The following is a 14,523-nucleotide window of genomic DNA, read 5'->3' on the forward strand; positions in this document are numbered from 1 at the left end:
AATATTCCAAGTGTGGTCTGGCCAGTGCCGTATAAATCCTCAGCATTACATCCTTGCTTTTACATCGTAGCCTTCAAAATGCTATCAATACTTACTTGTGCAATTGCATTCTGAATTTCCTCACTTGTAGACCCCAGACAGTTTGGACTGTCAGTAACATTTCCTCCACTTTCTCTGTCAGCACAGGTACACCACAGGGCTGTGTGCTTAGCCCCCTGCTCTACTGCTTGATACTTATGGCTGTGTGGCGAAGCACAGCTCCAATGCCATATTCAAGTTTGCTGACAACACCACTGTTGTTGGCCAAATCAAAGGGAGACTGAAAATCTGACTGAGTGGTGCCAAAGCAACCTCTTAATGTCAGGAAGACCAAGGAGGTCCCTGAGCCAGTCTTCATCAGGGGATTTGAGGTTGAGCTGGTCAGAAACTTTAAATTCCTCAGTGTTATTATTTCAGAGGAGCTGTCCTGGGCCCAGTATGTAAGTGCAATTATGAAGAAAGCACTGCAGTGTGTGTCCTTGGGGGTTTGTGTAGATTCAGCATGGCATTTAAAACTTTGACCAATTTCTATAGATGTGTTGTGGAGAGTATATTCATTGGCTACATTACAGCGTGGTATGGGAATACCAATGCCTTTGCACAGAAAATGCTACAAAAAGTAGTCCCTACACAAGAGCATTATTGTTGGAAAGCAGCATCCTTCATCAGGGCTACCACCACCCAGGACATGTTCTCTTCAGTTTTTCATTGATTTTATTATGGTTATTGGATTTATTGAGTATGCTCATGAGAAAATGAATCTTGGGGTTGTGTATGGTGACTTGTACTGTATGTACTTTGATAATAAACGTACTTTGAACTTCCTTACCAATGATTCAACCTGCAAGTTTACCTTCAGCGAGTTTGGGACTTTAAATGAACAGAAGATTGTGGAGGAATTCCTTTTTGAATGTAGCAAAGGCAAACTACTGGAGGAACTCAGTGGATCAGACAGATCTGTAAAGGGATAGTCAGTGTTTCAGTTGGAGATCCTGTATCAAGAATGGCTTAAAAGTCATCAACTTTAACTTAAAACCAGCATGATTAGAAACTTAGAAAACCTACAGCACAATACAGGCCCTTCGGCCCACAATGCTGTGCTGAACATGTACCTACTTTAGAAAGTTTCTGTGATTCAAATGATAAAATGGAGACGTAAAAAACTGCAGATGCTGGAATCTAGAGCAAAAAAAGCAAGCTGGTGGAGGAACCGAGCAAGTCAGACAGCATATGGAAGGGACTGGAATTCAACCTTTTGAGTTGAATGTCCCAGAGTACAGGCTCTGGGCCTGTACTCACTGGAATTCAGAAGAATGAGGGGAGATCTCATTGAAATCTATTAAATGTTGAAAATCCTTCCTATAGTAGGGGATCAGAATAGAGATGAGGAGGGATTTCTTTAGCCAGACAGTGGTGAATCTGAGGAATTTGTTGCCCTAGGCATCTGTGCAGGCAAAGTTATTGGGTATATTTAAGGCAAAGGCTGATAGATTCTTGATTAGTCAGGGCACAAGGAGATACAAGGAAGAGGCAGGAGATTGGGCCAATTGGTTTAATTCTGCTCCTATATCTTATGGTCTTATAGGTTCCAATGCTTCAACCATGCAGATGAATGGTTTCAACTTGAAATATCGACTGTCTAATTCCCTCCACACGTGACCTGCCTGTTTCCATCAGCAGTTCATTGTTTTTTGACTCTACGTTCAGCTACTTCACAAATGTATTGAGAACATGTGGTCTTGTGAGTTGTACAGCTTGCGAACAGATGACCAAGCTCATCATCTGACTGTACATATATATGTATGTATGTAACCAAACAAAGAAACATTACCCCAGATCACAGTGCACTCACAATACATGGATCACACATAACACAAAACAAAATGTTATACTATAAATCAGTTAATAAAATATCTTTCAAAATGCATGTAGTAAAGTGCAGCACAGATAAAGGCTTGCAATCCTAGTGACAAGACTGGTGGTGGCAAGGCAGACTTAGTCTGATTGGTTTTTTTGGTACCTCCTGAAATTGTGGGATGAATGATGGAGATCCTCAATAATGTTTTGGATCTTTCGTCTGCAACGTTTCTGGTAAGTTTCACAAATGGGGGAGGGAGATTTTTACTGTCCTTTGTCAGGTTTTGTGGTCTGATGCCTTGCAGCTTCTGTACCACATAATAATGTAGCCAGACAGGACATTCTTGATGGTGCTCCAGTAGAAAGTTGTTAGAATGGGGTCGGGGAGCCTTGCATGCCTCAATTGCCTCAAAGCATAGACACTGCTTTGCTTTCTTGACTTTGAAGATGTGTTATGGGTTCAGGTTAGATTGTCTGTTTTGTGCACACCAAAGAACTTCATGTTCTTCACTTTCTCTACAGCATATACAATGGAGAATGGTTGACCTGTGCCTTTCTGAAGTCCACAATCATCTCTTTTGTCTTGTCCACATTGAGACTTGGGTTGTTGTTCTCCCACCATTTGACACGCCTCTCTGCCTCCACTCTGTATGTTGATGAGGCCAACCATTGTAGTAGCATCAGTGAACTTGATGTTTATCCAAGCTAATTCCACCTGCCTGAATTTGGCCAATATCTCTCTAAACTAGGGGTTCCCAATGTTTTTTATACCATGGAGTTTTACTATTAACTGAAGGGTCTGTGGACCTGTCCATAAACCTGCCCAAATGACATTATAATTGTACCAACCTCTAGAGTTTCTCATTGTTTGTTCAAAGTATTCAACACTCTCTGTGCGGAGGAATAAGTTGCCCCTCGGGTCTTTCCCCTCTCACTGTAAAACTGCCCTCTAAGTGTAAAGTCTGTCTTTACACACTGCCTGATGCTGACAGCTGAATAAATTTGCATGTCCCAGCAGATCATGTTAGAAGCATGTTAATACATAAATATGCCAAAACTGCATTAAGCAATGTTTTGTGCAGGTTGGTACATGTGTAGTACAGATCACAAGTCATTGGTAATTCATTTTTGTTGGCCATGCATTGACTACATTGTATAGTAATTATAAAACCATAAGACATAGGGGCAGAATTGGACCATTCAGCCCATTGTGTTTGTTCCACCATTGCTGATTTATTATCCCTCTCCACCCTTTTCCCTTGCCTTCTCCCTGTAACCTTTGAGATCCTGACTTGTCCTCCACAGCCATTGGTTTCAGTGTAAGTATTTTTGCATGGAGGGTGGTGGGTGTATGGAATATCTTGCTAGGGGTGGTGATAGAGGCAGAGTATTTAAGAAACTCTTAGATAGGCTGAAAGAGAAATGGAGGACCATGTTGGGGGAAAGGGTTAGATTGATCTTGGAATAAGCTTAAAAAGTCAGCACAACATTGTGGGCTAAAGGGTCTGTACTGTGTTGCACTGTTGTACACTCTGGCCACTTTATTAGGTACCTCCTGTAATTAATAAAGAGGCCACTGAGTGTATGTTTGTAGCCCATCCATTTCAAGGTTCAATGTGTTGTGCATTCAAAGATGCTCTTCTGGTTGAGTCTGGTGAGGAAGGCAGATGTAATGTCAGCATTCATTTCAAGAGATCTAGAGTATAAAATCAAGGATGTGTTGCTGGGGTATTGGTGAGGCCTCACTTGGAGTATTATGATCAGTTTTGGGCCCCTTATTTAAGAAAGGATGTGCCTTCATTGGAGAGAATTCAAAGGAGATTCACAAAAATTATTTCAGGAATGAAAGGCTTGTATGAGAAGCATTTGATGGCTCTGGGCCTGTACTCAGCTGGAGTTTAGAAAAATGAAGGTCGATCTGGTTGAAACCCATCGAATACTGAAAGGCCTAGATAGAGTGGATGGGAGAGGATGTTTCCTTTCGTGGGATACTCTAGAATGAGAGAGCACACCCCTAGAATATAGGGATATCCATTTAAACAGCAATGAGGAGGAATTTTTTTAGCCAGAGAGTGGTGAATTTGTGGAATTCATTGCCATAGGTGGTTGTTGAGGGGCAAAAATAGATCATGAGATATTCCTATATAAATAGGAATATCTCATAAATAGGCCATTTGGCCCATAGGGTCTGCTCCGTCATTTCACCATGGCTGATCCAATTTTCCTCTCAGCTCCGATTTCCTGCCTACTCCCCATATCCTTTCAGGCCCTGACCAATCAAGAATCTATCAAACTCTGCCTTAACTATGCTTATTGACTTGGCTTCCAAAGACCCCTGTGGCAATGAATTCCACTGATTCACCACTCTCTGGCTAAAGAAATTCCTCATCTCCATACTAAAAGGACACCTCTCTATTCTGAGGCTGTGTCTTCTGGTCCTAGGTACGATAGGAAACATCAGAATCAAGTTTATTATCACTGGCATATTTTGTGAGATTTGTTAAAGCAGCAGTACAATCCAATACGATAATATAGAAAGAAAAAATGCATAAATCAATTACAGTAGTTAGATTAAAAATAGTGCAAAACAAATAATTTTTAAAAAGTGAGATAATGTTCATAGGTTTAATGTCCATTTAGGAACTGGATGGCAGAGGGGAAAAAGCTGTTCCTGAATCACTGATTGTGTGTCTTCAGACTTCTGTACCTTCTTCCTGACAGTATCAATGAGAAGAAGGCATGTCCTGGGTGAAGAGGGTACTTTAATAATAGATGTCACCTTTCTGAGGCACCACTCCTTGAAGATGTCTTGGATGGTACAGAGGCTGGTACCCAAGATGGAACTGACTAATTTTACAATTTTCTGCAGCTTCTTTCAGTGCTGTGTAGTAGTTCTCCATACCAGAGAGTGACGCAGTCTGTCAGAATGCTCTCCGCAGAACCTCTATAGAAATTTTCCAGTGTTTTAGGTGACAAACTAAATCTTTCCAAAGTCCTAATGAAATATGGCTACTGTCTTGCTGTTTTTATAACTGCATTGAAATGTTGGAACCAGGTTAGATCCTCAGGGATCTTGACACCCCAGGAACTTGAAATTCTCTCCACTTTCTCCACTTCTGATCCCTCAGAGGATCAGTTTGTTTTCCCTCATCTTGCCCTTTCTGAAGTCCACAATCATCCTTACTGACATTGAATGCAAGGCTGTTGGTGCAACACCACTCAGCTACCTGGTATATCTCCCTGCTGTACGCCCTCATCTCCATCTGATGTTCTACCAACAATGGTTGTGCCATCAGCAAATTTATGGAAAGCAATTGAGCTATACCTAGCCACTAATTCATGGGTACAGAGAGAGTCGAGCAGTGGGCTAAACACACGCCTGATGTACGCCAGTGTTGATCGTCAGTGAGGAGAAGATGTTATTAGCTATCCACACAGATTGTAGTCTCTGGTTAGGAATTTGAGGATCCAATTGTAGAGGGAGGTACAGAGGCCCAGGTTCTTGAGCTTTTTGATCAGGACTAGGATTGACGGTGTGAAATTCTGAGCTATAGTCAGTGAACAGCACCCCGACATGGGTGTTCATATTGTCCAGATAATCCAAGGCCGTGAAGAGCCATTGAGATTGTGTCCACTGTAGACCTATTGTGGCAATAGGCAAATTACAGTGTGTCCAGATCCTTGCTGAGGCAGGAGTTGATTCTAGCCATGACCAACCTCTCAAAGTATTATTTAGTGGCTTTTCAAGCTGGCTTGATTAAAATCCCCCAAAATGATGGTGAAGGTATCAGAGTGTGCTGCTTTGTGCATGTTGGATCCTTTGGTCAGATCATCCAGAGGCTGTTTGACATTTGGCCTGAGGTGGAGTGTACACCACTACCAAAATGATGGTAGAAATCTCCCGTGGCAGGTAAAATGGATGGCATTTAATTGTGAGATATTCCAGGTCTAGTGAGCAGAATTGCATCTCTCCACATCTACTCTACTGAGACCCTTCAACTTTTGGTAGGTTCAGCCATTATCAAACAGTGGAGCAGACATTATGGGTTGAAGGAGCAGACTGTGGTCTTGTGTCATCATTTACTATCCTGAGATTCATTTTCTTTTGGACAGTTCCATAAACACAAAGAAATACAGTAGAATCAATGAAAAACTGAACACAACAAAGACTTACAAACAACCAACGTGTATAAAAGACAACAAACTGAAGTGTGAATGAACCTGACCTGTTGATGTATACGTGCTTGATACATTACTGGCTATGACAAGTGCTGAGGTATTGTACCTGCCTCTACAGCTTCCTCTGGCAGCTTATTCCACAGACCCACTACACCCTGTGGGAAACGTTACAACTCAGATCCCTTTTAAATCTTTCACTCATCTTAAAACTGTCTTTTAAGTGTCCTTGCACACTGCCTGACACTGACGGCCAAATAAATTGACCATCATGTGGCAGCTTTGCAGATTATGTCTAGCATGCACCTTTGAGTGTGTATGCTGCAGATGGATTTTCTCCCAAAAGTTTAATCTTATCCCTTTAGAAAATTCAATGTTTTTTATTTATCTTCTCTCTCCGTCACCTGCTCTGTAGACACTTTAAATCACTTTTTGTAATGCTGCTAGCATTATTAATTTTATTCCATGTTTGTTTAAACTCCAATTTATTAGTTTTTGTATATAATTGTTATCCTAAAAGAGCACAGAAATCTCCAGCACATTACAGGCCCTTCAGCCCACAATGTTGTGCTGACCATGTAACCTACTCTTAAAAATTGCTTTGAATTGTTCTACCACATAGCCCTCTATTTTCCTAAGCTCTATGTACCTATCTAACAGTCTCTCAAAAGACCCCATTGTATCCACCGCCACCGGCAGTGCATTCCCCACACCCACCTCTCTGTGGAAAAACTTGGCCCTGACGTCCCCCTTGTACCTACTACCAAGCAATTTAAAACTATCCCTCCTTCACTCCCCCCCCAGTGTTAGACATTTCAGCACTGGGGAAAAAGCTTCTGGCTATTCACACAATCAATGCCTCTCATCATACAGCTCTATCAGGTCACCTCTCATCCTTCATCGTTCCAAGGTTCACTCAACCTATTTTCATAATGCAGGCTCTCCAATTCAGGCAACATCCTTGTAAATCTCCTCTGCACCCTTTCTATAGTATCCACATTCTTACTGTAGTAAGGTGACCAGAACTGAACACAGTACTCCAAGTGGGGTCTAACTAAGGTCTTGTATAGCTGTAACATTACCTCACGGCTCTTGACTCAATCCCACACTTGATAAAGGTCATCACACTGTATGCCTTCTTAACAACACTGTCAACCTGCGCAGCAACTTTGAATGTCCTGGGGATATGGACCCCAAGATCCCTCTGATCCTCCACACTGCCAAGAATCTTGCCACTAATATTATATTCTGTCTTCAAATTGGACCTACCAAAATGAACCACTTCACACTGATCTGGGTTGAACGCCATATGCCACTTCTCAGCCCAGTTCTACATCCTATCAATGCCCAGCTGTAACTTCTGACAACCCAACAGACTATCCACAACACCCCCAACTTTTGTATCATCAGCAAACTTACAAACCCATCCTTCTACTTCCTCATCTAGGTCATTTATAAAAATCGCAAAGAGGAGGGGTCCCAGAACAGATCCCTGTGGAGCACCACTGGTCACCGTCCTCCATACAGAGTATGACCCGTCTACAACCACTCTTTGCCTTCTGTGGGCAAGCCAGTTCTGGATCCACAAAGCAATGTCCCCTTGGATCCCACGCCTCCTTACTTTCCAAATGAGCCTAATATGGGGAACTTTATCAAATGCCTTACTGAAATCCCAATACACTATATCCACTGCTCCACCTTCATCAGTGTGTTTTGTTACATCCTTAAAGAATTCAATCAGGCTCGTAAGGCATAACCTGCCCCTGACAAAGCCATGCTGACTATCCCTAATCAGATTATGTCTTTCCATATGCTCATAAATCCTGCCTCTTGGGATCTTCTCCAACAACTTACCCACCACTGAAGTAACACTCACTGGTCTATAATTTCCTGGGTTAGCTCTACTCCCTTTCTTGAACAAGGGAACAACATTTGCAACCTTCCAGTCCTCTGATACTTCTCCCGTCCCTATTGATGATGCAAAGATAATCACAAGAGGCTCAGCAATCTCCTTCACTTCCCACTGTAGCCTGGAGTATATCTAGCCCAGTCCTGGAGACTTGTCTAACTTAATACCTTTTCAAGAACTCCAGCACATCCTCTTTCTTAATGTCTATATGCTCAAGCATTTCAGTCTGCTGTAAGTCATCTCCGCAAATGCCAAGCTGCTTTTCACTGGTGAATACTGAAGTATTCATTGAGTACCTCCGCTACCTCTTCCGACTCCATGCGCACATTTCCACTATCACACCTGAATGGTCCTACTCTCACACAGCTCTTGCTCTTCACGTTCTTATAGACCATGGGGTTTTCCTTAATCCTGCTCACCAAGGCCTTCTCATGCCCTTTCAAGCTCTCCTAATTTCATTCTTGAGCTCCTTCCTGGCACCCTTGTAGATTTCTAGAGCTCTAACAGTACCTAGTTTCTTGAACCTTTTGTAGACTTTTCTTATTAACTAGATTTTCTACATCCTTTGTACACCACGGTTCTTCTACCCTACCATCCTTTCCCTGCCTCAGTGGAACGTCCCTATGCAGAACGCCATGCAAATGTTCCCTGAACATTTCCCACATTTCTGCTGTGCATTTCCCTGAGAACATCTGCTCCCAATTTATGTTCGCAAGTTCCTGCCTACCCAAATTAAATGCTTTCCCAAATTGTTTGTTCCTATCTCTCTCCAGCACTATGGTATAGGAGACAGAGTTGTGATCACCACCTCCAAAATGCTCTCCCACCAAGAGATCTGACAACTAACTAAATTAGGCATTTCCCAATACCAGATCGAGTACAGCCTCTCGTCTTGTAGGCTTATCTACATATTGCGTCAGGAAACCTTCCTGAATGCACTTACCAAACTCCACCCCATCTAAACCCTTGCTCTAAGGAGATCTCGTCAGTCTATATTATGAAAGTTAAAACCTCCCATCACCACAACACTATTATTATCACACCATTCCAGAATCTGCCCTCCCCATGTGCCCCTCAATATCCCTGTTGCTATTGGGGGATCTATTTTTTTTAAAAAAACACCACCCAATAGAGTTATTACCCCCTTCCTGTTTCTGACTTCCACCCACAATGACTCAGTAGACAATCCCTCCATGACTTCCTCCTAATCTGCAGCCACAATGCCACCCCCACCTCTTTTATAATACTCCATATATTAAAATAAACACATCTCAAACCATCTGGCTGAGTGTATCTTTGTTCTATCATCTGCTTATCCTTCCTCAAAAACTCCCTACAAGCTGTCTTTACTAGCGTGCCAATCACCCCATGCTTTGCCTGTTCACTTCAGATCCCACCCCCTGAAAATTTAATTTAAACCCTCCCCAATAGCAATAGTAAACTTTCCTCCCAGTATATTGGTTCCCTCCAGTACAGGTCACCCCTTCCTCAGAAGAGGTTCCAATGATTCAAGAACTTGAAACCCCATCCCCTGCACCATCTCCTCAGCCACTCATTCACCTGCGCTATCTTCCTGTTCAGAACTTCTATAGATCGTGGTACCGGAGTAATCCGGAGATGACCACCTTGGAGGTCCTGCTCTTCAGCCTCCTTCCTAACTCCCTAAACTTACTGCACAGAACCCTTACCCCTCTCCTGTCTTTGTCTTTGATACCAACATGTACTACAACCTCTGGCTGCTTACCCTCCCCTTCAAGCGTATTCTGCAACCGCGTAGAGACATCCTGGACCCCAGCACCTGGGAAGTAACACATTATCATGGCATCACTTTTGCTGCTGCAGAACCTCCGATCTGTCTCCCTGACTATCAAGTCCCCTATGACTATTGCTCTGCCTGACTTCATCCTACCCCTCTGAGGTTCAGAGCCTGTTGGTCTTGGCTGCTGCTCCTTTGCCCAGAGGTCAAAATGGCAGCGCGATGCAGGTTGCAGCAGCCACTCCGGAGCTGATATGTTATTTGTTAGGCGGGGTGCCGTGCGCAATCCTAATCTAATGAAAAACGGACGTGGGAGCACAGAGCACGGAGGAACATCTGGAAATCTCCAGGAAGGCCCTCTTTGTTGCCGCTGCTGCTGTGAGGTCCGGGTCCTCGGGGTCGTGTTGCTGGTGGCCGTTGGCGGGGGCGTCTTAATACACTTGGCAGAGGATGAAACTCGGAGAAGCTGTGACGGTGGGGATGGTCAGAAGCTCGGAGTCCGCTGCGGTCAGGTCGCTTTCAGTGCGTGCTGTGTCTGCGAGGCTGGGTTCGATGGAGCTTTTATTGTGTGCTGTGTCTGCGAGGCTGAGTCAGACGGCGCTGTGGCGGGGGTATTCCCTTATAGTGGGGGTATTCCCTTCTGCTGCCGGCGTGGGATGACGAGTCTGTCGGGACCCTGAGAAATTCTGGAAACTGTGTGGTGGTTTCTTTCGAACTTACAGTCTTTTAACATAATGGACTATTTTTACCGTGCCCATGGTCTGTTTTTTTTTATCAAATTATGGTATTGTTTGCACTGTTGTAACTATATGTTGTAACTATGTGGTTTTGTGCAGGCCTTGTAGCTTTAGTTTTTGGTCTTGTTTTGTCTGATGGATTTGGAGCTCCTTTCCGGGGAATGCGCTAAGATGGTAGTGCGATATTAATATGCAGAAACCTCTCCGGACTCTGGATTGGGGATTGCCAAACGTTATGTGGATTTTCTGGTGTAGTCTGTTTTGTCGTGTGCTTTTGTGATATCATTCTGGAGGAACGTTGTCTCATTTTTTAACTGCATTGCATTGCATTTGTTTTTAAATGACAATAAACTGAATCTGAATCTGAGATAGATCAGCAGTATCCAAGGGGTACCTGTTTTTGAGGGAATGGCCACGGGGGGGGATCCTCCACTGACTTATTTCTCCCTTTACCTCTCTGGGTGTTCACTCATCTACTACCCAAATTTCTGGGTGTAACTACCTGCTCAAAAGTCTTGTTTATCAGTGCTCTGCTTCCCGGATCATCCTTGGTTCATCCAACTCCAGCTCCAGCTCTAGCTCCTTAATGTGGTCTTTCAGGAACTGGAGTTGGCTGCACTTCCTGCAAGTCTAGTTATCAGGGAGACCATCAGGTTCCATGAATTCCCACATCCTACAGGAGGAGCATTCCACTGCCATATCTGCCATCCTGCCCACACTGTACAATGGGCAACCAAGACCAAATCAGCAATCACGAAAGGAAAAACTAACCCTTCTAACCTGTTTCTTTGGTCTCAGCCTCTTCTCTATGAAAGCCCTTGAGACAAAGCTTGATGCTCCTACTCTCACCGCTGGCCTGCTCCCAACATTGCCCGCCCCACTTGTCCCTTCAGTATTTTTATATAATTCAAAGTGCTCTGCTCCTGCAGCTGACTGGGCCTCTGGAATGTCTAAACCGCTGCAAAACTCTCCTTTTATGCAACCTGTGAGTAACCTTGTTGCACAGCTCTGCTCCTGCCACTGTGATTCATTCACCTTTATGGAATTCATTCTTTACAATTGTTGAATGTAATTTTTTTTGCATGTTGTACTCTGACCAACACACTGCAGCAAATTCCTAATGCGTGTAAATGTATATTTTGAACGTATATCACTATGATTCTAGTGTCTACTTGGATGATTCCTCACTCATTGAGCATATTCAAGTCTGAGGCTGAGAGATTAATACCAACCATTGTTGGTAGAATCTCAGGTGGTGACGAGGGCGTACAGGAGTGAGATACGCCAACTAGGGGAATGGTGCTGCAGCAACAACCTAGCACTCAACGTCAGTAAGACAAAAAGTTGATTGTGGACTTCAGGAAGGGTAAGACGAAGAATCACATACCAATCATAGAGGGATCAGAAGTGGAGAGAGTGAGCAGCTTCAAGTTCTTGGATGTCAAGATCTCTGAGGATCTAACCTGGTCCCAACATCTCAATTGTAGTTATAAAGAAGGCAAAACAGCAGCTATACTTCATTAGGAGTTTGAAGAGATTTGGCATTTCACCAAATGCACTCAAAAACTTCTGTAGTTGTACAGTGGAGAACATTCTGACAGGCTACATCTCTGTCTGGTATGGGGGGGGGGGGGGGGGCTATTGCACAGGACCAAAAGAAGCTGCAGAGGGTTGTAATTTAGTCGGCTCCATCTTGAGTATTAGCCTACAAAGTACCCAGGACATCTTCAAGGAGCGGTGTCTCAGAAAGGCAATGTCCATTATTAAGTACCTCCAGCACCCAGGGCAGCCCTTTTCTCACTGTTGCCATCAGGTAGGAGGTACAGAAGCTTGAAGGCACACACTCAGTGATTCAGGAACAGCTTCTTCCCCTTTTGCCATCTGAATCCTAAAGGGACACTTTTTAATATACAGTATTTCTGTTTTTGCACATTTAAAAAAAAAATCTTTTCAATATACATAATTGATTTACTTGTTTGTTTATTTTTTTTCTCTACTAGATTATGTATTGCATTGAAATGCTTCTGTTAATTTAAAAAATTTCACGTCACATGCTGGTGATAATAAACCTGATTCTGATTCTGAGAAGGAAGTGGACAGGGCACATGATACTGGGAGGATGGAGTCATGTGGCTTGTTTTATATTCTTGAACTCTATCAGAACTTTTGTGTCTACTACTCAATTATTTGGGTTTTTAAAAAACCCAATTGAGTTCCTTGAGAACAATGCACAAAATGTGGTGGAAGTCAGCAGGTCAGGCAGTAGCTAAGGACAGGAATAAACAGTCAACATTTTAGGCTGAGGCTCTTCATCAGGACTGGAAAGAAAGAGTATCTGTGGGGAGGGGATGATGAAGTAAGAAGCTTGGAGGTGATAGATGGAAAAGTAAAGGGCTGAAGAAGGAGAATCTGATAGGAGAGTAGAGTGAACCATTGGGAGAAATGGGAAAAAGAGGGGTATCAGAGGGAGGTGGTGGGCAGGTGAGGAAAAGAGTGGGGCACTGAATTCCTTACTGGATTTTTAAATGACAGTCCTGTAGTTTACGTTTGGGATTCCACACTTGGAAAAGTCTTCTCCATCTGTCCAAAATCCTTGAGAGTTTAAAGATTTGTATCAGTTCATTTCTTAGTCACCTTTTCTCTGGAAAACGTTTTCCAGGCTGGTAATATGATTGTTTACACCATTAGAGGAGTTATTATAACATGGAAGGCAAGCAAGATGTATCTGGATGGCGTTTCTCTTTTATAAGAATATTACAGTTAGGCTTTATTTCAAATTGGCACATCATTAGATAAGAATAATTTAATTTTGTATCTTGGTGTTACACTGACTGGTATGGAGGTTCCGTTGCACAGGTTTGAAGAAAGCTACATAGGGTTGTAAACTTAACCAGCTCAATCATGGGCACTAACCTCCCCATCACTAAGAATGTCTTCAAGAAGTTGTGCTCCAAGAAAGTGACATCCATCCTGAAGGACTCTCACAGGACATTCCCTCTTCTCATTACTACCAACGTGGAGGAGGTACAGGAGCCGGAAGCCACACGTTCAACTTTTAGGAACAGCTTCTTCCTCTCTGTCATCATTTCTGAATGGTTCATGAATTTTGAACACTTCCTCACTATTTTACTCTTTTTTGCACTATTTTATGCTATATATTTCTTCCTGTAATTTGCAGTAGCCTTTTGTATTTTGCATTGTACTGCAGTCACAAAAATAATTAAATGTCAGTGAAATAAACTTGATTCTGTTTATATTAATTTGTTCTTAACCAATTTTGCAGGGTTTATTGAAATATCTGGAGAAGTGCTTCTCAGACCTGAAACAGAGGGGTGTTGTGATTGGATATGATACTCGAGGACAAGAGAAGAGCAGGTGTAGCAGTATGAGGTGGGTGCTATTGAGCAGTGTTGGAATGTGCTATGTCTTTCCTTTTCATTCAATCCAGGAGTGGAAAAGCAAATCAGACATCTCTAAACATTAGAGATTCTGCTGATGCTGGACATCCAGATGCTGGAGGAACTCAGCAGGTCAGGCAGCATCTATGGAAATTAATAAACAGTCGATATTTTCAGCCAAGGGTTGCTTGGCCTGATGAAGAGCCTTAACCCGAAACGTCAACTGTTTATTCCCCTCTTTAAATGCTGCCTGACCTGTTGAGTTCCTCCAGTATTTTATGCGTTACTCAAACATCTCTAAGCTATTGTCCAGCCTGAACCCAAAGCCAGTGGGATAAGCTGTCTTTGTTTGCTTCCAAGAGCAGTCTGTGCTATCTATAGTATGTAAATGATTACCTGAAGACCGTTTGCAATGCAAAAGTAACTACACCATAAAAGTTCAGCATTGGCTATAATGAGGCCTTGTGGTTACGATTCCGGAAATGTCTTGCTGAGTCTCTGGATACTGGACTTATTAATAATAAGGCAACAGTCAATCCATGTGGGCAGCGACATCTCTACTATTACAATGAGCACTGGTACTCTCCAAGGCTTTCTGCTCAACCTGCTGCTGTTCACACTGCTGACACATGACTGTGTCATAGGATTCAG

General features: G+C 43.0%; 1 protein-coding gene across 1 annotated transcript in view; it reads left to right on the top strand.

Annotated features, from left to right (window-relative positions):
* The window catches only part of LOC140727108 (glucose 1,6-bisphosphate synthase-like), a 146,867-nt gene that overhangs the window by 21,700 nt on the left and 110,644 nt on the right, over positions 1 to 14,523 (top strand). The window contains exon 3 of the mRNA XM_073044378.1: positions 13,758 to 13,864. Within this exon, the coding sequence (XP_072900479.1) occupies positions 13,758 to 13,864 (107 nt within the window). The remainder of the gene's footprint in view (positions 1 to 13,757; positions 13,865 to 14,523) is intronic.

The sequence above is a fragment of the Hemitrygon akajei genome, chromosome 4 (genome assembly GCF_048418815.1).
Source record: "Hemitrygon akajei chromosome 4, sHemAka1.3, whole genome shotgun sequence".
Taxonomy (NCBI): Eukaryota; Metazoa; Chordata; class Chondrichthyes; order Myliobatiformes; family Dasyatidae; genus Hemitrygon; species Hemitrygon akajei.